General features: G+C 52.5%; 1 protein-coding gene across 2 annotated transcripts in view; it reads right to left on the bottom strand.

Annotated features, from left to right (window-relative positions):
- LIMK2 (LIM domain kinase 2) overlaps positions 1-26,530 on the bottom strand; it is a 54,966-nt gene that overhangs the window by 14,307 nt on the left and 14,129 nt on the right. For both annotated transcript variants that reach the window (XM_066609552.1, XM_066609553.1), the window contains exons 3-8: positions 11,130-11,265; positions 7,976-8,085; positions 7,535-7,723; positions 6,508-6,613; positions 5,432-5,628; positions 4,526-4,712 (exon numbers count right to left, since the gene is read on the bottom strand). In XM_066609552.1, the coding sequence (XP_066465649.1) occupies positions 4,526-4,712; positions 5,432-5,628; positions 6,508-6,613; positions 7,535-7,723; positions 7,976-8,085; positions 11,130-11,265 (925 nt within the window). The remainder of the gene's footprint in view (positions 1-4,525; positions 4,713-5,431; positions 5,629-6,507; positions 6,614-7,534; positions 7,724-7,975; positions 8,086-11,129; positions 11,266-26,530) is intronic.

The raw sequence follows: 26,530 nt of genomic DNA on the forward strand, positions 1-26,530 counted from the left end.
TATAGAAACACATCTGTCAATTTGCTGCCCATTCTCCCACTTTGGAGAGATCCTTCTGGAGCTCTTCACAATCCCTTCAGGTATTCAACACCTGGAAAAGTTTTAATGTCATCTGCAAACTTGGTCACTTCACTGCTTATCCCTGTCTCCAGGTCATTTATGAACAAACTGAGAAGCACCAGTCCCAGAACAGAACCTTGGGGCACTCCGCTTTTCACCTCTCTCTACTGTGAAAATTGCCAGTTGACATCCACTCTCTGTTTCCTGTTCCCCAGTAAATTCCTAATCCATGAGAGGACCTGCCCTCTTATTCCTTGAACATGGAGTTTCACATCAGCTTTTAGTGAGGGACCGTGTCGAACACTTTCTGAAAGTCCAGTTATATAATGCCCACGGGTTCTCCCACATCCACATGCCTGTTGATCTTTTCAAAGAATTCTAAAAGGCTTGTGTAGCAAGGCTTACAGAAGTCATGTTGATTCTCCCTCAGCAAGACCTATTTGTCTATGTGTTTTAGGATTTTTTCTTTGATGAGGCATTCCACCATCTTACCTGGAACAGACATCAGGTTGACCAGCCTATAGTTTCCCAGGTCACCTCTCTTCCCTTTTTAAAAATTGGTGTGACATTTGCTATCCTCCAATCCTCTGGCATCATGGCCAATTTAAGGGACAAGTTGCATATTATAGTTAAAAGATCAGCAGCTTTATTCTTCAGTTCCTTAATAACTCTTGGATGGATGCCAGCGGGCCCAGTGACTTATTGATCTTTGATTTACCAATGAGGTCTAAAAACATCTTCTCTTTTAACCTCTGACTTAACTCCTTGGTCAGGAGGGGCCATTCGGGCAGCAGTATCTGCCCGAGGTCTTCTGCCATGAAGACAGGTGCAAAGAACTTATTAAATTTCTCTGCCACCTCCAATCTCCTTTCCCTCCCTCACAGTCCAGCACATCAACCGCTTCTCTGGCAGATTTCCTTCCAACATATTTGAAGAAGCTTTTATCATTCCCCTTAATGTTGCTGGTCACACGCTCCTCAAAGTCTTTCTTGGCCTCCCGTATCAGATTTATTTTTACTTGCATTAGGGCAAGATTTGCATTTACGGAAAGAAGCCTTCTTGCCTTTTACAGCCTCTCTAACTTGGCTTGTCGGCCATGCCAGCTTGCACCCCACCTTTGCACCAAGAAGCACCAAGGCAGCTTAAGAATGAAGTCGCTGCCACACGGTTTCAACACAAAACCAACGCGCAAAGGCACAAATACAAAATGGGTTAAGCAGCATGGGGGGGGGCGTAGCAACCTTTGTGAATTTCCAGAGCCCTCTGAAGGTATGCGCCATGGAGAAGCCACGACTTGGGAGCCAGGTTGCAAAGCATGGTGGAGTCTCCCCCCCCCCCGCCTCTGGGGGCCAGGGCTCAGCATAAGTAGTGCCACCAGGCAATTTCACTTCTCCCCTGGGAGCAGCCTCAGGATCAGAGCTGCCCATGACCAAGCACTGGGCATGCACTGATCTTGCTAGAACAGTGTTTCTCAAACTGTGGGTCGGGACCCACTAGGGGTCTAGGAGTCACGGGCCAGTTTCAGGTGGGTCCCCATTTATTTCAATATTTTATTTTTAATGTATTCGACTTGATGCTCCAATGGCATGTGGCTGCATTGGGGGAAATGTGACAGACCTGTGCTTTTAACAGGCTACTATGTATATACTTTTAACCATGCTAGTCAATGGGATTTACTCCTGGTTAAGTGTGGGTAGGACTGCAGCCTAGGATGGTTAAAAATTTCCAATTCAAAAAATTGATGATGTCACTTCTGGTCATGACATCACTTCCAGTGGGTCCTGACAGATTCTCATTCTAAAAAGTGGGTCCTGGTGCTAAACGTTTGAGAATCACTGTGCTAGAACAATAGAAGATCTCTAATGGATCAGGCCAAAAGCCCACCTAGTCCAGCTTCCTGTATCTCACAGTTGCCATACCTGATGCCTCAGGAAGCACACAAGACAGTAAGAGACCTGCACCTTGTTGCCACTGCCTTGTGTCTGGCAGCCACAGACAGCCTACTTCTAAAACCCAGAGGTCGCACATATCCATCACCACATCCTGTGGCAAGACATTCCACAGACTAATTACACACTGGGTAAAGAAATATTTCCTTTTGTCTCTCCTAACTCTCCTGACACTCAAATTCTAGTGGCTGACCCCTGCTTCTGGCGCTGCAGTCAGGGGTCATCATGGGGGGAAGGGGAAACATGGCAACACTGTGTTTCCAACAACCTGCTAGGCATCAGGTGCCCAACACATCTGCATATTCAACACGGGCATGACCTGTGTGAGTCCACAGAAGCCAAAGGAAAGCCAGAGCTGGACAATTCCAATGCCTTCCTGCTGCCTCCCTCCCAGGAAATCACCAAAGCAGGTTCTGCGAGCAGGGAGCCGGGGGCTCTGCACCTCCTCCCCTGGAAAGCCATGCAAAGGGTGGGCCACAAGGCCAGGCGGGGTAGAATCTTGGCCCCCCTCCACCCCCAGCCACACAGACAGCACAACAACAACAGCCTTATGCAGCTGGGTGCAGGGGTGGCATCTTGGGACATGCACAAATGTGAGGCCACAATTAGACGAGGTGCAACCCCGCTGGGGTTGCAGGAGGAGACATGCCGCAGAGAGGAGGTCTCACTTACCTGGCCCGGCTCTCTGCCTATCCATAGGAGGAGGAGAAGAAAAACATACTCAGTAAGAAGAGGAAGCAGAAGCAGGAACAAGATTTAGGGGTGAAGAGGCAGGAGGAAGCAGGGCACTGCTGAGGTGGGGCGGGGGAGGGTGAAACTCACCCTGCAGGCACCAGAAGAGACCAGAACCTGAGCTCCAGGTGGGGGTCACTGCTGAAAACCCAGCAGAAATACACCACTCTCAATCTCCTACCTTGACAGTGTATTCTCATCCCTGGACTCTTCTGCCTGCCAGAATATGCGCTACAGAGCACACCTGGGGCAGGAGCCCTAGTACGGACAGGTGTGGTGGCGAGAGGATGCGCAACACCCTACACACCAGGGGTTCTCAACATGTTGTTGGGCACACACATGTGCATCGCGGTACACTCACAAGGGCACCGAGAGATGTCCCCAGTAGCCCCTCCTATCTCACGAGATTCAAGGCAGCGGTGCCTGCTGAACCAGGAGATGTCACGACTGGGTAAGTTTGGGGACCACTGCCCTACAGAGAAACGTGGGCACAGGACTGAAGCTAACCTGCACTCCAAGGATGCAACACCCTCTCCGTGGCAGGCAATGAACCCAACGAGAGACCAGCAGCTCTCTACAGCGTTAGTACGATCTGCGGGTCAGATCCGTCAGCCGGAAACACGAAGCCACCATCTACTGGCTCACCCAGCTCAGGGCTGCACAAGCTGGCTGTCAAGCAGGGCTCTTCCCTGGGCCACTTGGAGATGTTGCTGGGACCAAGCCTCTGTGTGCAAACAGCTCCTCCACAGGGCAGGAACTGGTGGCGCTGCTACCCCTAAACATCTCTCGGAGAAAGTCAGCATGCAGTACAGGAGCTATCAGAACGCTCACGGCACCCAGGTGGGCGGAAGCTTCCGCCTCTGTCCAAGTGCACCTACCAGGAGCGCAAGAGCAGCGCTGCAGGGACACAACAGTGAGAGCTGGCAGGGCAAAGAAGCCGAATTCTCGGTGTGCTCTCCACATGTTCTCAAACCAGTCACCCTGCCACAGGCCAAGGCCTCCAGCCTCCTCTCAGTCAGCCAGGGTGAAGCTCAGCCTGGCCCCAGAGAGGCTTTAGCACCGGTTCAGAACTCTCTCACTACTCAGGGACTGCCCCACTGATCTCTTCCCTTCTCCTGGGGCTGCCTGCTATTCTTGGGCCATAAGCCAGAGACTTGGGCCTGAGCCTTTGTCTCTGTGGGCACTTGAAGCTTCTGGATGGAGGAACTGTGTGCAGAGGGCAGCACCTTCACTCACAGGAAATCTGGCTCAAACAGCAGCTCTGAAAGTGTCTGTGTCAATTTTAGTTCTTTAGTTGGGAGCTCCTCACAGAGCTCAGTGCTGAATGAACTTGGGCACAGCTGCTAGGCTCTCCCACCGGCCCACTGGGTGAGACTGCATAGCAACTGGCAGCTGACACCATGCTGTGCACCAAGACCCCACCAGCTTGTAGGAGGCCTTGCGGCTTGGAGGAACCTGCTCTGAAGGCAGACAGACCCCAACTCAATCCCTGGCAGCCTTTCTGGACAGGGGTCTGTCCCAGCCACACTGGAGACTCTGGAGTTCTGACGTAAGCCTGCCCCCACAGAATATTCTGAGTGGGAGGGACCCGGGGAGACTCCAGCTGTTACAGTTCCGTGTGTTTGTGTGGTTCCTAGACTGAGTCAGGTGAACTTCAAGAGCGGATGCTGTGGGGACAGGCTAATGGACCCTGTAATGGGCTTCTCGGGGAACAGGACATTACAGCAGAGTCTCCAGACCAGGGAGGAAGGCGGCGCAGAGTGTCAGGCTCCCCACTGTCTCACCTTGATGGCTTGGCCGAAGAACCCTTTCCCCAGCACCTCACCATGGGTCAGGTCACAGGGACGGAAGATCTGATGGGAGCAGCTGGTGGAGGAGCGGAGAGACTCAGACCGGCCAATGTCCCGGCTGAGAAGGAGCGGCTCCTTGGGGGAGCTGGGGCCGGGGGACTTGGAGATGCTGTTGCTGCGCCTGGAGGACAAACACACAAACCCCCTCAGAGTCAGGAAGGCTGGGAGCATTCAACACCCTACCGGGGCATGTTTTCAGAGCATATGAGCCCTGTTCTTCGGCCACTCAGGTTCCCAGAGGGGCCACCATGCATTCAAATCAATGTGACAGCCTCACGCCAGCAGAGGTGTAAGGGGGCAGCCAGTAGGGTGAAGGTTATGCCCAACTTGGTTCTCCTCCCCTTCCTCACAGGCAGTTGGCTTCTGAAGGGGGGAAGCCCCCACTGAAAGCTGCCCACGGCAGTATGCTGAATGCAGGGAGGAAGCCAGAGTGCCAGGGCTGCCTGGACCAAACCCATCCCTGTGAGTCCATGCAGCAGATCAGGAACCTGGCTCCCAGAAAGCCTCAGACCATCTTCTGATATTGTAAGAGGCCTGGGGATTCTCCTGGCCTTTCCATGAAGCTTTTGGCAGTACCCCTGGTCCCCTGCCCCAATGCAAATGAGCCCAGGCAGAGGGACACCAAACACCAGCACCTCCCCCCATTTGCCCTGCCACCCGGAAGCTAGTGGTGTTGGTGCTACAGGACAGGAGTGCGCCAGGCACATGTCGAGGGTCAGGCCCACCCTTGCGGCCACTGACTCCTGCCCCCTCTTATCCACCACAATCTCCAGAGTCACAACAACCACTAGCCAAGGATCAGCGGTCAGCGCGGGGGCAGCCAAGACAGCAGCCAGGTACCTGAGGGAGCGCCGCCTGAGTGTTCCTTCCAGGTTCTCCTTCAGGTCCAGGGCGGTGTTGGAGTGGGGTGAGGGAGGTTTCTTCAGGCATGTGGGCAGCCGGGAGTCCAGGCGCAGCCGGTCTAGGCGCTGGGAGACAGGGTCGTGCTCAATCAGCAGCTGCAGCGTTTGACTTGCCTGGCGGATCAGCTCCTCAATCTGGAAAGCAAAGCCAACGTAGAGGCCGTCTGCCCAAGACTGGGGGGGGGCACAGGACAATTCCCAGAGGAGCAGGGGGGCACTGAACCATGGCGTCTCGTGAGGCGAGCCCTGGACCTGGGGCAGTGCAGCCAGGCGCTGCGAAAGACTGCGAAAAGAGACTTTCTGCACAAGCCCCACAGCAACTGACTGGAGTTCCAGAAGCAGATGAGCCCCCGTTGGGCCCTCAAAAGGTCGTCTCACAACACAGACATCCCCTCCATACTGCCCTTCTATCCTGCATTCAGACAGGAGACTCTCAGGATGGCAAGGAACAGCCAAGCACCCAACATCAGCCTCAAACACAGCAGAGCAGTTTGTGTTATAATTTTTTAAAAACATCTCTGTGCCGTCTCACGATCAAAAAGAAGGTCAAAGCAGCAAACCTACAACCACAAGACCTGAAGTCTGGGAAAACAAAAAGGTATTCACTCATCACTGAAAAGAGCTTTTAGGACACAAATTTTTGGCACCAGTTGGGCCTCCAGGGACGGGGAGATTCCAGAGTCCAGGCAGCACAACTGAAAAAGCCCTACTTGGATCACCACCCGCCTCCCTTTCTAAAGGAGGATGTGGAGGGCCCCCCAAAAGAGACCTCTGAAGAACAACTTAATGTCTGGGCAAGTGCTGATGGGAGAAGGTGGTCCTGAGGGTTTGCAGGCACCAAGCTGTTCAAATGCTAAACAGCCACACTTTGAACAGACAGGAAGACGGCAGTTTTAAGACTGGGGAGATGCCCATTTTCAGTTGCTCCAGTCTGGGCCTCAAAAATATGAGTCATTATCTGGGAGTAGATTAAGAGGCTTCAGGACCTCCCCGGGGGGGGGGGGTGTCACATACCTCCTCCATGTGTAGTGTGCGGATTGGGGTTCCATTGATCTCCAGGATCTTGTCTCCGGGGTGAATGGCGTTTTGGACATCAGGGCTGATGTGCAGCCTGCTGACTCTAAGCAGAGAGGACAGTGTCACGCAAGGGATGCTGATCCAAAGGAGGAAGACCGTTCTCATTCCCCAGCAAGCAACAATGGGGGGCGGGGTCACAAAAGCAGGACTGACCAGCTACTTTTGTCTGGAGAGAGGCTGTGACAGGAGGGAGCATGAAGGCTGAAGCCCAGAAGCAGCAGTCCAGCCGCATCCAAAAGCAGAGCTTTCTCTGCAGAAGGCCTCCCCCACCCCGAGTGCTCAGGAATGTTCTGACCAACGACGGACCACAAATATGGCAGCTGGTTGTTGGTTTACTGTACAGCAGCAGTTGAAGCTCCCTGCCTTTTGGTGGCCGGTGTTGTTCTTAAGAGGCCCCAGAGGCCTCCTCCAAACCACGCGGGGCTTCCGTGGACCTCAGAATGGCCTGCAGAAGCCTCTGGAAGCTACGTCCGGTTTTTCAAACACTACTTCCATTTTGCTTCTGAAAACTGGAAGTCGCTTCTGGACGCTTCTGCAGGCAATCCTGAGGCCTGTGGAGGTCTGGCGCAACCCAGAGGAGGGTTGGGGAATGCAAGCTCAAGGGGCTTGGCTAACCTCCTAACCACAGTCAGGAGAACTGAGCAGTACTATGTTCAACTCAGGTCGATGTGAAGGCTCCCACCCTTTGATCACCACAGCCATCTTCAGACCCACAAGCTCTTAATCTATAATACTGAAAGCTAAAGCCAGACCTTTGCTTTTCAAGTTGAACATTTTTGGAGGAGGGGTGTGTGTGTACAGCATCAAGTGCCCATAAAACACACACTTTCAGCACTTGGGTTGTACAACAACAGATGTGCAGAGTTATGGAACTTTGGTAGCAGCAGGTACAACTTTCCAATGCGCAGATCTCCCAGGCACCTGACAGGCACAGGAGAGGCGAGAGGAGCCAACGTATACTCACTCCTTCACCTGGACACTGGTGGCGAAGGTGGAGCAGCCGCCCTCGACGGCCACCGTGAAGCCCCTCTTGCCATCGGTGGCTGCAGGCATGGAGATGAGGGTCAGGGTGTAGGGCAGCTGCTCACACAGGGACTCGCTGGAGAGCCGCTCGATCATCGGCGTCAGCACAATCTGGTTGTGGCATCTGCCGCTGGACGGAAGAGGAGAGAGAGCTGCAAGTCAGTTCCCAGTGAGGCAGCCCACAGAGCCTCACTAATCACCCTTCCTCTCTTTGCTTCCCACATCTCTGCTGTCTGCAGTCCCTCTTCCCCACACCCCCCAACCTGGAACTTCAAGGCCAACATCCCGGACGTTGTATGCAAGGCTGGCCCAGGGCACCACCAGTCGCTCTCACACACACCCCTCACAGCTACACACGGCCTGCTGCAAACTCCCATCTTACCAGTAGAGGGCGGAGTGCTGCACCAAGGCATAGGTGTCTCCGTCTTCAATGATCACCTTGCAGCTCATGCACGCAAAGCATTCTGGGTGGTACTTGTACTCCCCAGCCACCTGTGGAGGAAGGAGGCTGACTCAGTCTTGGCACAGTCAGGGACCAAGAAGAGAAGCCAAGAGACACGATGACACCAAGCCGCCTTCTCCCACATCAGGCCTTTGGTCTGTCTAGAACAGGGGTGGTCAAACTCATTTCCTACAGAGGGCCAAAGTCAGCATTCACTGCGCCTGCTGAGGGCCGGAAGGGACAATATTCAGCAAAACACAGCCTGAAATAAGCGCTTTGTTCTCACACAGAAAATCATTAGCTGCAAATGACAACAAATGTGCAATCTTGTTCATATTTTCAGGATATGAGAGAGCCCATATCATTGTCAAAATGGGGGAGCCCAATTATCACGGGAGTCGGACCAACTGCTTCAGGGGGCCACATTCAGCCCACAGGCCTTGACACCCCGGCTAGAATCTTGATCAGCATTTATTTATCCAGGTGTTATACTCTGTCTTTCTACCTCTGAAGAGGCTGCCAACGTGGCTTACAGTATTTTTAGAAGTACAATACAATAATACAGTGTTTCTCAAAACTATGGGTCAGGACCCACTTGGTGGGTCGATGTTCCAATTTCTGGTAGGTCCTGCAGAGACTGCAATGAAAACGCGTGATCAAAACATCAGGTAACTCACTGCCTCAGCCCTGAGGCTAGTCAAAAACCAGAGAGCTGCTAACTGCCCCGCAAAGAGCTGAGCTTCTGCGGTTTGCAATCACAGGGAGATAAAACGTTTGAGCATCTTTCTTTCTGGCGTGATTTTTTTTCCCCAGCCGGTGGAGGCTGGGTCAAGAACTCAGCCCCTGAAGCCTTGAAGCAATTCATTAGGGCTGCCTCATTAAGAGAAATGGATCAAGTTTGTGGAAAGCAAATAAACAAATTACTACTTGTAAATCAATATATTATTTCTTTCTAGATCACCTTTTATAAAAAGTCTTGTAAAGTTAGGTGGGTCCTGATTAGAGTGCCATTTTAAAAAGTGGGTCCTGGTGCTAAAAAGTTTGGGAACCACAGCAATAATAAAACTCCCAGGCAGTCCTGGTTTCTACAGGAGCCGGCGTTCTAAGTTCTCTCTGGCTGGACACGTCCTCTTCTTTCCTCCCCTGAAGAAACACTGAACTGAAGCAGGTCCCAAGGAATGCCCCTCTTAAACTGCAAGTTCCAGACCTGGCCATAACCCTCCTGGTGATGCCACTTCCTGACTGATGAGGCCTGACCAAGGGAGAATGGTGGCCCACGAGGTGCTGACCCCAAGTATGTGACCTTGGGGGTCCTGAGCAGCACCACAAGACCACCCAGCTGTCATATCTGGCTTGGGCGAGGCCTTTTGCAGATACCTCCCTCTCATGCGGCATCTCTTCAGTGCCATATGGAGTCTACCGATACTGTGCTGGCAATCTGCAGGCAAAATGGGGTTATTCTGGAGAAGGATGTCTGCAAGGACTTGCCTCTCAGGGTTCCAGGCCACGGAGGACAGCGTCACCCTCATGTTTTCTTGGCCATGTAATCAAACCGGGCATGTGGTGCCCCTCTGCTAATCCCGGGGCTGTTAGAAGGAAGGAACAAGTACCTCCTCCCAGTTTTTCGGCAGCCTGACAAGAAAGCCTGGATTACATCACTGTATTTGTGGACGGTTCCATAAGTGTTTTGCCCTGTAAGTTAAGCAGTATCTACTGGAGAAAGGCACAGAGTTTAATGTCTTGCTCATCACCGATGCTGCTGCTTCTGGCATCCAAACTCCCTTCAGCTTGTGCATCCTGATACTGAAGTTCTAACCATTCCTCAGGGCACCAGCTCCCTCGTCCAGGGAGTGGCCACATGAAGGTTCTTTTAATTCAGATGAATTCTGCTGTGCATTTGGCTCCAGGCTTTGATGGCGCTATCTGGCCAAGACTCCCACTCCTTTGCCTGCCTGCCTGCCCTCAGGCCCCCACCTCCCCTGTTGCTCCCTCCAAAACCAATCCTGATCACCCACCCCCCATAACTCTTATGCGATTGGACAGAGAGGGGAAGGCCTCATCAAGTAGATCCATGATGAACACAAGTAAGGACAGGTTAGAGCCCATTTTAGGGGCTACCATGCAGCAGCAAAGAAATCCTATTTCTCTGCTGCTGTTGCACTCGCTCAGGGTTGGCAATCTGGGCTGTTGTGTGTGGTCCAGGGTTACAGCTGGACCCTCCAGGGGTGGCGGAGCATCACAAGTAGTCCACCATGCCCAATCTGCAGATGAAATTGTTTGCATTTGTCCAGACTTAGGTACCAGTTCTGTTAGCCCCAAGGCTGGTCACGTGGTAACTGCCATTCTGGGTGGAGGTCTTGTGCACCACAGCCCTGCCTGAAAGTGTGCTGTTGTCTGCTTGTTCACTCAGGCTTGTTAAGGTGACCACAGGGGCCTGGCCGAGTGGGCAGGGAGGGCAATTCAGAATTCACCAACTGAGCAAACTGTTCCTTCCTGCCTTAAAATGGCCATGGTCTGGCAACTACCAGATCATGCCTGGATCTCACTATTCTGCACAAACACGAGAGGATTCTAGTGAACGATCCCTACAAACAGACCAGAGGACAGCCTGTGGCTCTGTTCACATGTGTGCCCCCCTTTGGCGGAGTTCTGCCTCCTGGCCCAAATCTGTGCCTGGGTGTGGGCATACAAGCGGGGGCACAAGAAAGCTGGTCTTTCCCTCGGCCAGAGCCTGAAGCACACCAAGGATAGGTCTGAATGGGACCAGTCACAAAAATGTTCAGTGTCCTGTTGCAAAAGGCAAAGCCCAGGTCTCGAAAAACAAGGCCAAGTGCCTTCAGGATGGCTGAGCCTGTGAGGCCCAATCTTTCCACCAGCACTCCTTTCCAAGCATCAGGAAAACATCCCTGCTCCTTCCAAGATGCTCAGTTCGCAGACTTCACAGAAAGCAGGTTCTGTGGGCCCACCTTTAGGAACAAACCTGATGCTCAATCGTGTCAGCACAGAGCAATCAAGACCCACAGCAGTGTCAGAAGTCCCAAAGCCCCTGCTAGGCACGCGACACCACAGTGAAGAGAGCGGACTGAGTTCTTACCATCACAGGTCCCGTCATCAGCAGAGAGCAGCCATGACAAGACTCTCCAAACGTCCTCCAGTAGTCCTTGTGGCAGTACAGCTTCCCATCCTTCTCATAATACCAGTTGGTGAGGAGGTCCTGGCACTCGGAGCACCTAGGACACAAAAGCAAGTGGGTGGTCACCCACAACAGCCCACCTCTCCCAACCTACGGCAAACAGGGTGCTGGCCTCGAGGAGCCTCTGGGGTGGATCCAGTTCTTTTCGTGTCCAGCGATGCACCACCCAGAACACCAGTCAGACAACCCCCTGCTATCAGTGCAACACTCAAGAGCATTTGCAGGAAAGGCCATAAGAGTGTCCTTGCCATTGCTACTAGCACCTCCAGTTTAAGACAGAAGAGGGTGCAAAACCTCTTTGCTCCTGGCAGCAGGGGGACCCAATCCTGGGCAAGACGGATCCGTGGCAGGACTCCAGAGAGCCCTTTTCCACCTTGCATTGATGCCAAGTTGCATCTGGCACGCGCACGCACGCGCATGCACACACACACACACACACTCTTTCTCCCATGTGGGGGAAGAAGAAAGGAGACTTGGCATAAATCCATTCTTACCATCAGTTGAGTCAACTGGACATTCAAAGACTGAGAGCAGAATCTCGCCCGTTCAATCCTATAACAGGTGTGTCTGCTTATCGAAGGGGATACCTTCTCCAAGCCCTGCCATTAAGCAATTTTGCCCTGATATGGATAAAGCATGAAAAGGTACCTCTGTGTTGCTGGTGGCATCACAAGGTGGTCCCAGGGGCCTCTGGGTCATGCTGTGCAACCAGAGTGGCCTGCAGAAACCTCTGGAAGCTACTTCCAGTTTTCAGAAGCAAACCACAAGTAGCTTTCCAAAAACTGCAAGTAGCTTCCAGAGGCTTCTGCGGGCCGTTCCGAAGACCATGGAGGGCCAGTGTGACCCGAAGGAGGCCCCTGGGGTCTCCGATGACAACACCAGCACCACCAACACTAAGGTAAGGACTTTTCATCTACTGTACAGTATAAACAACGGAACATTGCCTATGTAGCCCGTCATTGATAGGAATGTCACTAAGCAACACCCTGTGCTCAGAAGTCAATCCCAATGCATTTAAAAGGCTCACTCCTGGGTAGGATGTTTAGCATTGCCGCCCGAGACCATTTAGATTTTCTCATCCAAGATACACGCTGGAGGTCTTAACTGGGATGCATCACACTGCAGCCCAAGCCTCTCTGCATTTGCCTCTCCTCCTCCAAGACGCTCCTGGGACAGGCACCCTTTGCTGCCATCCCTCCACTGCTACATACACACCACCTCTTACACCACGTGCTGGGACAGCCAAACCTGCCTCCATGCCTCCCACACCACCTCAGACTTCCAAGCAAACTGCTGTTTCTCCTTCTGAGAATGGTCGAAAATAGACCTGTTGATTCGACAACCATTCCCTGGCCCGCCAGCCTTTCCAAGGCCTGCTCCAGCCTAGGCTATGAGCCTCCTCTGAGCTATGAGCCACACAGCCACCTCAGCAGTTCTCAACATACACCGGAAGGAGTATTTGTTTGAAGGAGGACATTGAGAAGCCAGAGTGGGTTCAGAGGAGGGCAACTAAGACAGCAAGGAGAGACCCGAGAGCCGCCTTCAAATATCTGAAAAGCTGCCACGAAGAAGAAGCGAGAGAAACTGCTCTCTGTGGCTCCCGAGGGGAAGGACTGGAAACCAAGGGGTCAAAACTACAAGATTTAGGCTGGAGATGAGGAAGAACTGCCTGGCACTGGACCGGCCTGCCTCGTGCAGCTGTGGCTCTCCCAAGCTGGAGGTTTCCAAGCACAGGTTGACACCTGCCTGGTGTCATCTGCACCGAGCAGGGAGGGTTGGAGCACATGACCTCCAAATGCTCACCTTCTGTGCCGATGCTCGGCTTCAGCAAGGGGACTGCCTCTTGAGCTCTACGCAAAACCATCTCCTGGAGTAGGAACAGTGTTGATCCACAACAACATGCTTTGATGTCCATGCCAGCAGGCCCTGCCCGCCTTTTACAAGAAGAATGTTGTCACAACCCAACAAGTTCCACCTTTATCAGCATGCAGGTACTTGCCTGGGAGGAGCAAACTCCACTTTCCTTCAGTTCTCGCCTGGAGCTTTTGCTGAAAGACAGATGTGGTGGGTGGGATGCCACAAGCCAGGCAGCCAACTCTGGAGCTCCACAACTGCAGAAACATCTGGCTTCGTCACAGCCAATGAGATCCTCTGTCCACCTCACAGCCAGAAAAATGTGCAGGATTGAGAGGATATTTATCCCTATACCCTTCAGTTAACCAAATAAACTGCTTTTGGGATTCTCCACCCCTGGTTCATTTATTGGCTGGGCAACAAACCATCTGCTTGTCTCAGTCCTGAGCCACAGACCTCTGCGGTCTTCCGAGAGACTCCTCAGGGTTCTCAGCTGCTCTAGCGCAACTGTCATTAGTAATAAATTGTCCCTCTTCAATTTGGCAGAGCCTGTGAAGGAAGAGGGACAGACAATTTGTTACCATAGACCAGTAGAGCTTCAAGTAGCGACCGCTGCGCACTGGGAATGCCTCCCCTGGCGTGACCGGTGCTTATCGTTCCGGAGTGCCGCTGGACTTCATGTCCCCAGATCTTTTCCAGGCTCTGTGGCTCTGTTTCCAGGGCAACAGGGCTGGGTCTGGGATTTGACCGAATTCTTCCTTCCCGTGACTGGTGCTTATTGTTCCAGAGCTCATGTCCCCAGATCGGGGTGATGCGATGCTCTGGCCAGTCATGTCTATTGTGCAATGCCCCAGCAGATTCCACAAAGATGCAGCTGGCCAGAGCATCACATCGTCCCGATCTGGGGACATGAGCTCTGGAACAATAAGCACCAGTCACGGGAAGGAAGAATTCGGTCAAATCCCAGATCCAGCCCTGTTGTCCTGGAAAAGATTTTCAGCTATTTTCTGTGCTCCAAAACTCCTGCGGCACAACCGAGGACCTTCCAGTGCACACCAATGTGCCACACCAGCTGAAAATCGCTGGTCTACACACTTCATCCCAAACATCCCAAACACATGGACACATGTAACCCCTTCATCCCAAACACATGGACACATGTAACCCCTTTATGAAGGCATTTCTCCGGGAAGAGCACCAGCTGGTCCACTGGTCCAAGAGTCCACTGAGTGATGGGCTACGCAGACGCACAGCAGGAGTTCTGCAGATGAGTGGAGTCAACCCCGGAAGATTCCAGAACTACGTCTAGCCCTCTGTGCAGTAACATGTGGTGGAGAGTAGCCAGCTTTAGCCTCTGCCTCACAGGTGGCTGCAGGTGGATCATGAGAAGCTACTCCACAGCATGCTTGCCCACTAGCAGTATCAGCTCTTAACCCCGCTTTGGGTGCACAGGACCTGATCCGAACTGACTAGGCTGCTGCCCTGCAGAGCTCCAGGTGCAAGCCCCCCTCTCAAGCCAGCAGCAGCAGATGAAATCTCTTGGAGGGAATGCGCTTTTGATGACACTGGTGGCTCTTCCTGGGTCCACAGGCAAACCAGGGCAGAGGGTACTAGTCACTGGGCAGGCAAGACTTGAGACTTTTTCCCCACTGCTGATGAAAAAACAGTCTGCCTGAAATGATGCTGTTCTACTGACAGGGCGATGAAGAGCTTCCTTAAGCGTCGGCATGTGCTGTGCTCTGCCCCCTCTGACGCTGGGCGTGGACAAAAGACAGGCAAGGCCAAATCTTGATCGATGTAGAATGCCGAGGCCACCCTAGGCAGAGAAGCCTCCTGTTCAGTCTCCGCACCACTTTGCCAGGGTGCAACCTGATAAATGGAGCCTTGGATCACAGAGCACAAAGTCTACTGGCCCTCCATGGGAAAGACTTGGAAGCACAGGCCTGGGAGCACAGGCCCCATGGGAGGTGGAGATAACCTTGGTCCCTCCCTCCAGGTGCCGGGAGAGGATAGTGACTGGAGAGGCCCAGCAGCAGAGATGGTCTCTTCCTCCCACATTATTCAGGACTGACCCACAGAGAGTATTTAAGGCAACTCAAAGTGGGGAATGGTCATCTTGGGAGAATTTGGGGCTTGTCTCCCCTTGGGAACGGGGTAATGCTCTGGAACGCCTGTAGATCTGCCAGAATGGGACTATGTAGGCTGTGTGGGTCCAGGACCCTTCCACCTCCCATCTTGGTCAAGGTCTGTGGCCTGACAGGGAAAGAGGACTGCACCAGAGTCTCCACAACCTTTCCCTTCAAAGGGCAAGTAGCACTCCAGTGTCTGAGCCCATGGATGGAAGCAGTGCAAGAGAGCCCTCCCTGACCAGGTTAGCCTTGCTTGTATCCTTCAAAGGAGGCACCTGTGCCGACGCCCTCGCTCCTGAAATCCTGTGTGGGCCTGTGGCCTACAAAGGCCCCTCTCTTCATAAGAACATAAGAACAGCCCCACTGGATCAGGCCATAGGCCCATCTAGTCCAGCTTCCTGTATCTCACAGCGGCTCACCAAATGCCCCAGGGAGCACACCAGATAAAGAGAGACCTCATCCTGGTGCCCTCCCTTGCATCTGGCATTCTGACATAACCCATTTCTAAAATCAGGAGGTTGCGCCTACACATCTTGTCTTGTACCCCATAATGGATTTTTCCTCCAGAAACTTGTCCAATCCCTTTTTAAAGGCATCTAGGCTAGACGCCAGCACCACATCCTGTGGCAAGGAGTTCCACAGACCGACCACACGCTGAGTAAAGAAATATTTTCTTTTGTCTGTCCTAACCCGCCCAACACTCAATTTTAGTGGATGTCCCCTGGTTCTGGTATTATGTGAGAGTGTAAAGAGCATCTCCCTATCCACTTTGTCCATCCCCTGCATAATTTTGTATGTCTCAATCATGTCCCCCCTCAGGCGTCTCTTTTCTAGGCTGAAGAGGTCCAAACGCCGTAGCCTTTCCTCATAAGGAAGGTGCCCCAGCACAGTAATCATCTTAGTCGCTCTCTTTTGCACCTTTTCCATTTCCGCTATGTCTTTTTTGAGATGCGGCAACCAGAACTGGACACAATACTCCAGGTGTGGCCTTACCATAGATTTGTGCAATGGCATTATAATACTAGCCGTTTTGTTCTCAATACCCTTCCTAATGATCCCAAGCATAGAATTGGCCTTCTTCACTGCCGCCGCACATTGGGTCGACACTTTCATCGACCTGTCCACCACCACCCCAAGATCTCTCTCCTGATCTGTCACAGACAGCTCAGAATCCATCAGCCTATATCTAAAGTTTTGATTTTTTGCCCCAATGTGCATGACTTTACACTTACTGACATTGAAGCGCATCTGCCATTTTGCTGCCCATTCTGCCAGTCTGGAGAGATCCTTCTGGAGCTCCTCACAATCACTTCTGGTCTTCACCACTCGGAAAAGTTTGGTGTCATCTGCAAACTTAGCCACTTCACTGCTCAACCCTGTCTCCAGGTCATTTATGAAGAGGTTGAAAAGCACCGGTCCCAGGACAGATCCTTGGGGCACACTGCTTTTCACCTCTCTCCATTGTGAAAATTGCCCATTGACACCCACTCTCTGCTTCCTGGCCTCCAACCAGTTCTCAATCCACGAGAGGACCTGTCCTCTAATTCCCTGACTGTGGAGTTTTTTCAGTAGCCTTTGGTGAGGGACCGTGTCAAACGCCATCTGAAAGTCCAGATATATAATGTCCACGGGTTCTCCCGCATCCACATGCCTGTTGACCTTTTCAAAGAATTCTATAAGGTTCGTGAGGCAAGACTTACCCTTACAGAAGCCATGCTGACTCTCCCTCAGCAAGGCCTGTTCGTCTATGTGTTTTGAGATCCTATCTTTGATGAGGCATTCCACCATCTTACCTGGTATGGATGTTAGGCTGACCGGCCTATAGTTTCCCGGGTCCCCCCTCTTTCCCTTTTTAAAAATAGGCGTGACATTTGCTATCCTCCAATCTTCTGGCACCGTGGCCGTTTTGAGGGACAAGTTGCATACCTTAGTCAAGAGATCTGCAACTTCATTCTTCAATTCCTTAATAACCCTTGGGTGGATGCCATCAGGGCCCGGTGACTTATTGATCTTTAATTTATCAATGAGGTCTGAAACATCTTCTCTTTTAACCTCTATCTGACTTAACTCCTCGGTCAGGAGGGGCCGTTCGGGCAGCGGTATCTGCCCGAGGTCTTCTGCCGTGAAGACAGATGCAAAGAACTCATTTAATTTCTCTGCCATCTCTAAGTCTCCTTTTATCTCCCCTTTCCCTCCCTCACCATCCAGAGGGCCAACCGCTTCTCTGGCGGGTTTCCTGCTTCTAACATATTTGAAGAAGCTTTTATTATTCCCCTTAATGCTGCTGGCCATGCGTTCCTCATAGTCTCTCTTGGCCTCCCGTATCACCTTCTTACATTTCTTTTGCCACAGTTTATGTTCCTTTTTATTCTCCTCATTAGGGCAAGACTTCCATTTACGGAAGGAAGCTTCCTTGCCCTTCACAGTCTCTCTAACTTGGCTGGTTAGCCATGCGGGCACCCTCCTGGATTTAGTGGAACCCTTCTTTCTTTGCGGTATACACCTCTGCTGGGCCTCTATTACTGTTGTTTTAAGCAGCCTCCATGCACTCTGGAGAGATTGGACTCTTTTTACCCTCCCTTTCAACCTCCTTCTAACCAGCCTCCTCATTTGAGGGAAGTCCGCCCGTCGGAAGTCAAGGGTTTTTGTTAGAGATTTGCCTGGTATTCTTCCCCCAACGTGCACGTCCAAGGGGGGCTCTCAGTTTCAGCTTCCTGCTGGGAACAAGGCTGACCGTGTCTGCCACCCCACAGCAGCCACTTTGGCCTTTGCAGACCTCTGAAGGGGATTCATGTGGCACTTGCCCCATCTGTCGCGATGAAGTCACTTTTGGTGGCGGAGGTGCAGGCATGACGAGATGGCGCCAACATGGCCGTCGCTAGCGCAGAGACAGTCCCTCACATACAGGACCCCCATTTCTCCTCTGCCCAGATAATTCTTTGCTGCAGAGGCAGTGGAGTCCACAAGAAGCTGCCGCCATGGCAGTCAGCGGAGGGGAATCCATTGAGAGGGAGAGTCTTTCAAATGTGACCCCACTTGCCATGCTCCAAGATGGGCAAGTAACCTTTACATGAATCCCACTCACTACAAAAAACACTTTCTACTATAATTTCTACACAGACACACAAGCGATAAAGTTGTGGAGATATTGCCTAGCATGCCTTGGTCCTTCCTCCCATGTCCAGCGCTGCTGCCTCAATGGTGGTCAAAAGAGAACCGAGGGGTTGGGTGTTCTTTTCATGCTTGAGGCACACAAAGATGTGCGGAGTCTGCCTTCTCAAGCAGGGGGAGACCACCACTCAGTTCAACTCTGGAAGCTGGCGCACTCTGTGCACACACAGAGAAGACGTGCACTTCAGTCACAACAGCCCGGATGAAGCTGAGAGAGCCTCGTGCAACAACAGGGCATAAGAACATCAGCAGGACCTGGCTCAATCTGGCCAAAGGCCCACCCAGTCCAGCTTCCCGCATCTCACACTGGCCCACCAGACACCTCAGGGAGCACACAAGGCAACAAGATCCCTGCAGCCTATTGCCACTCCCTTGCACCTGGCATTCTGAGGAAGCCTACTTCTAAAACCAGGAGGCTGCACATGCCCATCATGGCTTCTAACCCGTGATGCACTTTTCCTCCATCAATCTGTCTGTCGTAAACTGCCAGGGTTTTGGGGTACTCAGAGTTCTTGGTTCTCGAACCCTAGAGCGTTCAAGGACCCCTGTTCGGTAGTACTGCCACCACCCTGTATGTGCCAGTGTCTCTGTCCAGGGACACTGAGACCCTCTAGGCTTAATTCTATCCCTTGCAGCCACTGAGCACTCTCTTTACTTAAAGCCTCAGTCCTCAACTTACTAGTCCTCAATGAGGATTTGGTAGCTTGCTGAACGGCTAGGCAGGATTCTGAACTTTTACTTTATTAAATATATAGGGTTACATAAAGTTACTAAAGGCAGCAAATGCTAGAGGCATAAAACTTCTAGGAAACATATCAGCATTAAAATAACAAAGCTAACTGGCTATCTCTGTTATTCCCTAACTCTCACCTGGGTCAGCTTTCTTTGTAGATCTTTCAGCTCCCAGTTACCTAAGAGGCTACATGGCCCTGGCGGAGAGGCTCTCCCTGCAGGATGTTGCACCCACAACCTTTTCCACCAAAAAGACCAAGACCCAGACACACCCCTTGGGGGCTGGATGCTAGCCCTCTCAGTTCTCCCCTCCCCACTGGAGGTCCACAGCTGCATTCCATCCTTGATGGGCCTTTCTGTCTGCATAGGTGCTACATTATCACCTTCTACTGAGTTGTAAATTCCTTGCAGCTAGGACTGCAAGCCACTTCTCTGCCACTGGGTTACTTTGGTTCAGGCTTTACATTCTACCAGACCTAAACTGTACATATTCATGACACTGCCCAATTCCCTTTTAAAAGTATCTAGGCCAGACACTGTATCGCATCTTGTGGCAAGGAGTTCCACAGAGCAAGCGTCAGGCCTTTCCCCGCTGCCCACTCCTTTCCTCTGATCCAGGGGAAGCTGCAGTCCAGCTGGCCCTGAGACCCAGCAACCTCACCCCCAAGACTGCTGAGAGAGAATGAGTGCCAAGAGCAGCTCTTGCTGCTTCAGGGGACTTCCAGGCACGGCCGTCGCCTGGCTCAGACCAGAGACAAAGACCCTTGAGAGGCTCCTTGTCTGACATGCCTTATCTACAAATTCACGCCTCACAAACCGCAGCAAGGTGACCAGCAGGAAGACGGCTGCGCCAACACGTCCTGCAGGAAGGGGGAGGTGCACAAGCAGCACTTCCTTTGCTAGGTCATTCAACAACCCAGGCAAGACAGGATCACAGCCGAGGTCTGTCCAGGCGCTATGTGTGATTTCCAGTATTTGACAGAATTTCCCACACAGAAAGCATTCCTGCACCTGCCCCAAGCACATGCACACCGAGGCACTTGTGCTTCGATACCTTCTATGCTGCAAAGAGCACAAACTCTGAAAACATGACATTCTCTCCATGATCCTTGCAGCCTCCGTGCTCAGGTTAGGCATGGAGACAAGCCAGGGCAAGCGGTGGCCTGCTGCAAATGTGACACTAAGTCATGGCTGTGCTTTATGCGCACAAGCTGCAGTGGGCCTCAGCCTTGCACATGCTCCTCTTCTCCCTCCTGGGTGAGGGACAACAAGTTAAAGCTTTGATGTATGGATTGGAACAAATCAGAATATGGACAACTGTTGTATGTTGAAATTACAGCTAACAAATCAGGATAAAACTTGGTAGAAAATCTTGGGGATTTTTTTTTAAGAACTATGGTTTGTTCCAACCAGCTTCTCATATTCCAAGGAAACAGGACACTAACCATGGTTTCTTCTAAATGACAAACAGAAGTGCTAAATTTCCTTACCTTGTGAAACAGTACTCTCTAAATCGTGTCTGAGAGCCCAATACCAGGCATGTCTACTCAGAAGTAAGTCCCATTATGGTGAATGGGGCTTACTCCCATATCAGTGTGGACAAGACAGCAGCCTGAGCGCCACATCTGAGCCAGGCCAATGGCCTTGCTAGGAGCCCCCCACCCCCCCAATAAGTTCATGTCTTCACTGCAGTTTTTAAATTGGGAAACTGCTGACTCACGGCACACAAACATTTCTCTCGAGAAGGGAGATGCTACACTGCAAGCCTTGTAGGCTTTTCAGGAAGAAGGACAATCTGCACTCAGCTACACAAGACCTGCAGCACATTTACAAAATGGAGTGCTGTAAATTGGGGGCTGGACTAGATAACCTTGTAGGTCCCTTCCAACTCTAGGATTCTATGAGATTCAGGGGAAGGCAGAGGCCTGGGGATGAAGAGAGCGCAACACTTGTACGCAGTGGGGCCAAGAAGGTGCAAGAGGCTGCCAGATGAGGCAAGGCTCCAAGGAATACAGGATTCACTCAGAGCAGGGTTGACCCACTCTCAGCTGCAGCCCCCTGGGGACAAATGTCTCCCCCCCCCCCACTAGGTTCAGTATCTACCATGGAGAGATTCCTTTCTGCATCTGCATCTGCATCTGCATCTGCATCTGCACCCTCACCAGCACTTTTGAGGACAATTCCATTTCCTTCCTAGCAAGGGTTAGGGTTAGCAAGGGTTAGGGTTAGGGTTTCCTTCCATTTCCTTCCTAGCAAGGAGAGGCCCTGGAGGAGGGGGAAGAGCCTTGGCTGGTGGCTGCAGCTCTTCTGAACAGGAAAATGATGGCCCAGCGCAAGCCCGGAGTAAGTGTGCACTTGGAAGGGGAGACGGGGCACCACGCCGGCTCCACCCACCAGGAACATTTAGACCTGCCTGCCTCAAAAGCCTGCAGGAGGGGTTGGTGGACACAGCCGGGTCATTCAGAGGCCTCCCCTTCTCTTTGCCCAGTGGAGGTCTGTTGGGGGCAGATAAGGCTCTGGGTTCAAACTGTGCTGTAGACAACCTCAGTGGGTAGGCCCCCCTTGGCCGCCAGTCTCGTTTTGCAAAAGGAAAGCCTCTTGCGGCAGAGGGCCACTGCAAAGGCACAATGTGAAAGCACTTTGCGTCTGACCCAAAGGTGCAACTCCCAAGCAGGCATGCACGGGCCTGGAGCCAGAGCCGCCAGGCGAGCTTCAGGGCTCAGCAGAGACTGGGGTTGAGGCTGCCCCATGTGTGTCAACCCACCACGACATCCTTCCCTTATTCCAGCTTCCCTCTCTGTGGGGAGGAGGCAGCCCTTCCTGGCCTGGCCAGACCCCCATGGCAGCAAGAGAACTGCAGCCACATGGCTGGTTCCACACAGAGAAGCTGGCCCTCAAAAGGGGGATGTGAATGGGCCCACATTTCAACCCATTTCTGGATAAAGTGCCAAAAGCACCACTGGCAGCCTATGCCATTGGTCCACTGGAAAAACCCGCAGTGAACAGGCAAAAAAGGGCCCCTCCAGAGAGGAAGCAGGAACCCATTCAGGGGCACTCGTTATTTCTCAAGTGCCTAAAAATATGGGTGCTGGCAAGGAAGGAGATTCGGCATCAGCCCTGGTCCAAGATGTTCAGCTGCTGTGACTCTGGGGTCCCACTGCTGAAGAAGACAACAACATACCTTGCTTGCTGGAGCTTTAGCACGAGCTTACAGAGCGACAGGACGGTGCAGTGCTCTACAGCCTTATCTTGAAGAACTTCTTGTGGGACTGGCTTTCCACATTACACTCACATGCTTCTAAATTACTACCATATTTTCAGTCCCCTCTTTCTCCAAGTGTGGAAGGTGACATACAAATACCACTGTGTAAACTAGTTAGGCTCAAAGTTATCCAGACAGCTCCAAGGCAGAGGGGATTTGAACCCAAGCAGCCCCTGCGCAAGCCTGCTGCTCTTCCAACTATGGCGCGTGGATCTGGCACCTTGAAGTGAGCATGGAGAGAACTGCCTGGGTTTGCTAGCCCCCTGAGACGCTCCTGTGAGTGCAGCATGGCTGTTTCCAGGGCAGAGGCTCTGCTACCACCAAGGGGCCAGTCCATCACCTGTTCTTGCCTGCCAACCCTGTCACCTCCCCCAGTTGCGCAACCTGGCAGGGCAGGCCATCTCTCTGCACAGGACTTACCGAAAAGGCCCCTTTGGAGTGAGGTCAGTCGGGGCAGACAAGTAGCTTCCCATCTCCGGAGCACTAGTGGAACCAGCTCAGCGGCAAACCTGTCCAACCACTTCTATGCTGGAGACATGGCCACAGCAAGCGCGCCCTTCACCTCCAGTGCCTTGGCTGCTCCCGTGCTCCCTCGAGGCTGGTGCAGGAGGGCTGGGGGCTCCTGGGCAGACCTTGCCTGGCGCTCATGGTCGCAGGGGGCTGCCTCGCAGGACCCCGGCAGGCAGTCCTGTGGGAGGACCCTCCGACTGCGGCTGTCAAGCTCTTCGGCTGCTCAGTCCCTGCTCGGGTTTCTTCCTCCTTCCCTGGTTCCACCCCAAGGGAGAAGGAGGAGCTCTTGCAGAAGGCAGGGAGATGATCCGAACGATTAGCAGGAGATAGCCCTGATTTACCAAGGGTGGGATTCTCAGCCTCAGAGACCTGGGAAGGCACACACACCTCTACTCCAGGGAGGGGGCCAAGAGGTAGTTAAAAGGTGCAGGATGAAGTCAGGTTTGATCATCCTTGCCTCAGCCAGGAGCTCCCCTTTTCTGGGGCCAAGAAATGCAAAGAGAGAGGGACGCCTCCTGCGTTCGCCTGCTGCTGCGTGGGAGTGTCCCCAGAGGCATCCGGCCAGCTGTTCTGGATGGGAGACCAGGTAATTCCAATATTCTCCAGCTGCACTGCCCAGCAGCTTGGCTGGGAGGCCCTCTAACAAGCATGGCAGGCAGCTGAAATCCAATTGCATGGGGGGGGGGAGGCTGATGCTGGTCCTAAATGTTGCACTTTGCCTTGCCTGTCACACCTGGGAGACCACCTGCTCCCGCATGTGCCCTTGTTCAAGGCTGTGGTCCCTGATCGCTGAGGAACAGCAGGCACCTCTCCTAGGAGCTGGCCCTTTTAGCAGGGGCACCTGCCCTGTGGAACGGTCTCCCCAGGGAGGTCCTCTGCCAGACTCCCAACCCAGTGGTCCTTTGGGCACCTGGTCAATATCTGGCTATTGCAGAAGGCCCTAGAGACATTGCACTCCCCCCCACACCCACACCGGTGGGTGCCCAGTCTGGTCTGTTGCCTTTTTGCTTTAGGACAGTGGTCTTCAATCTGTGGCTTGTGATCCCAATGGACTTGCAAAGCCTCATTTGGTAGGTCGCTGCAACCATTCAAAGTCTGGGTAAGGGAGGGCTTGGGTCCAATCCAGTAATTATCCTGCCTTCTCAAACCTGAATTCTTGATCTAATCCTGTACAGCCTATCACTGTCTTGCCCTGCAGCTCCCAAGGCCAGCCCTGCTTGAGCTGCTACCTTACAGGGTTGTCATGAAGACCCAAGAGGGAAATAGCGGAAAAGGTGCAAAAGAGAGCGACTAAGATGATTACGGGGCTGGGGCACCTTCCTTACAAGGAAAGGCTACGGCGTTTGGGCCTCTTCAGCCTAGAAAAAAGACGCCTGAGGGGAGACGAGATTGAGACATACAAAATTATGCAGGAGATGGACAGAGTGGATAAAGAGATGCTTTTTACACTCTCATGTAACACTAGAACCAGGGGACAGCCACTAAAATTGAGTGTTGGGAGGGTTAGGACAGACAAAAGAAAATATTTCTTTACACAGTGTGTGGTTGGTCTGTGGAACTCCTTGCCACAGGATGTGGTGACGGCGTCTCGCCTGGACACCTTTAAAAGGGGATTGGACAAGTTTCTGGAGGAAAAATCCATTACGGGGTACAAGCCATGATGTGTCTGTGCAACCTCCTGATTTTAGAAATGGGCTATGTCAGAATGCCAGATGCAAGGGAGGGCACCAGGATGAGGTTATCTGGTGTGCTCCCTGGGGCATTTGGTGGGCCACTGTGAGATACAGCAAGCTGGACTAGATGGGCCTATGGCCTGATCCAGTGGGGCTGTTCTTATGTTCTTAAGAGGGAGGGGAAATAGGGCACGTTGGGTGGTGGGTTCCCAATCTCATACTTCAGTTATTTATTGGGGTCATGGCATGAAAAAGGTTGAAGACACTGCTTTAGGAACTCCAGCCTGGACGGCCACAGGGCAGTTTGCTTTCAATCCTGTGACACCCCTCTGAGCCTGCCTTCATTGCTATTCTGCTTTTAAACCCGAGCTACTTTTGAGAAAAGCAGGACAAAATGCCTACAACAATTATCTTTGTAAGAGGGCACAAAATGCGAGAAAGAGAGAGAGAGAGAGCGCACACAATCCTATGCTCGAAGATGAGCTCCTCTGAAGTGCAACATCCAGCCTCCGTCAACAGGCAGGGCCGATCAATTTGGCCAGGAGCACCAAGGCTGCTGCTTTGGCCCACAACTTGTCTCTTCCTGAAGGATCTCCCAACAGCCAACGGCCTACAAACACCCCTGCTTATGGGACACTCCAAAAGAGCCCCTTTTGCCCTCTGGCAGGCGTTAGCACAACAAAACTCTGCACTGCCCGAGAAACACGGGCCCCTCTTCACAGACTTCGGCACTGAGTTGAGGAGAAAGACCCCTCCCCTTGGCTTCTCAAGGACTCTCCCTGCCACTTAAGGACATGACCTGGACGCCTCCGTTTCCAGAGACACAGCAGGCACAGCCGTGACCTTGCACAGCTCCTACTTGCTTCAAAAGGGCTTGTGCAGAACTGCCTGTTGGATCGGGCCCATGGGTCACATCTCTCTGCTGCCCGACATACGCTGCTAAGCTGGCGGGCTTGCCTCCCTCCCCTTGCAGTGCTGGGACTCTGCAGCTTAATTCTGAGCTGCATTTTTTCAAAGGCTTCCTCCATCTCCCCCTTTGTGTCTGTCTGCCCTCTACCCTGGGGGAGAAACTATCTCTTCCCATTCAGGGGGCCACTGATGGGGCCACCTAAACAAACAGCAGCTACTGCCCTGGAACGCAGACCTGCACACAGCGCACAGGCGGGAGGCCATGGTCAGAGTTTCTCAACAGCAATTCTTGGGAGTTTCTTTTCACACCAGCACAGAAACCAGGAGCACCACATCCGTGAAAAAAGAGAATCTCCTCCATTGCCAGGACCTCTGCTCAGCAGGGCTTTCAAGTCCAGTTGGAAAGCACAGGGCCAAAGGGAGCGCTGGCCATAAATCCTGACACAGCCCTGTCTGCCTCAGGAAAGAGGGCATAAATCCTCCAGACCATCACTGAGGCAGCCCCACTGAAAACAGCAGCAGTGACTCTTTGTCTAGGAATGTATTTCACTTCCCAACCCCTGATGGATTATCAGCTCTCCGAGATGAACACCACAGCCACAGGCTGTCTGGCAAACCCCACCTATGCTTCACATTGCAGGGAGGGAGGGAGATACCTATCACCCCAGTGCTACTGTACTGGGTGAACCTGGACCCCATTTGATCTACAGCAGTGGTTGCCAAACTGTGGACCGGGACCCACCAGTGGGCCACAACTCAATGTTTGGTGGGTTGTGAAACTGACAAGCTAATAGCTGACAAGGCAAGTGTACTAAGCCCTACGGAAACTGAAAGGAACAACATTGCACATTTATTTATGCGTAAATTACTTAAATTGGTCCACTTCAAAGGGCAGGCTGAGGGGACTGCAACATCACCAGAATGGTCCCAATTCAATGAACGCAGGACCCCAACAAGCTCTCAAGAAGCAAGTCCCGTCCCCCCAATCTGACAAAGAAAATGTATTGAGCCATATGGAAAGCGAAACTGAACCACGTATGCATGTTTACTAATGAGTAGGTG

This window comes from Tiliqua scincoides, chromosome 14 (genome assembly GCF_035046505.1).
Source record: "Tiliqua scincoides isolate rTilSci1 chromosome 14, rTilSci1.hap2, whole genome shotgun sequence".
In the NCBI taxonomy this organism is placed as follows: domain Eukaryota; kingdom Metazoa; phylum Chordata; class Lepidosauria; order Squamata; family Scincidae; genus Tiliqua; species Tiliqua scincoides.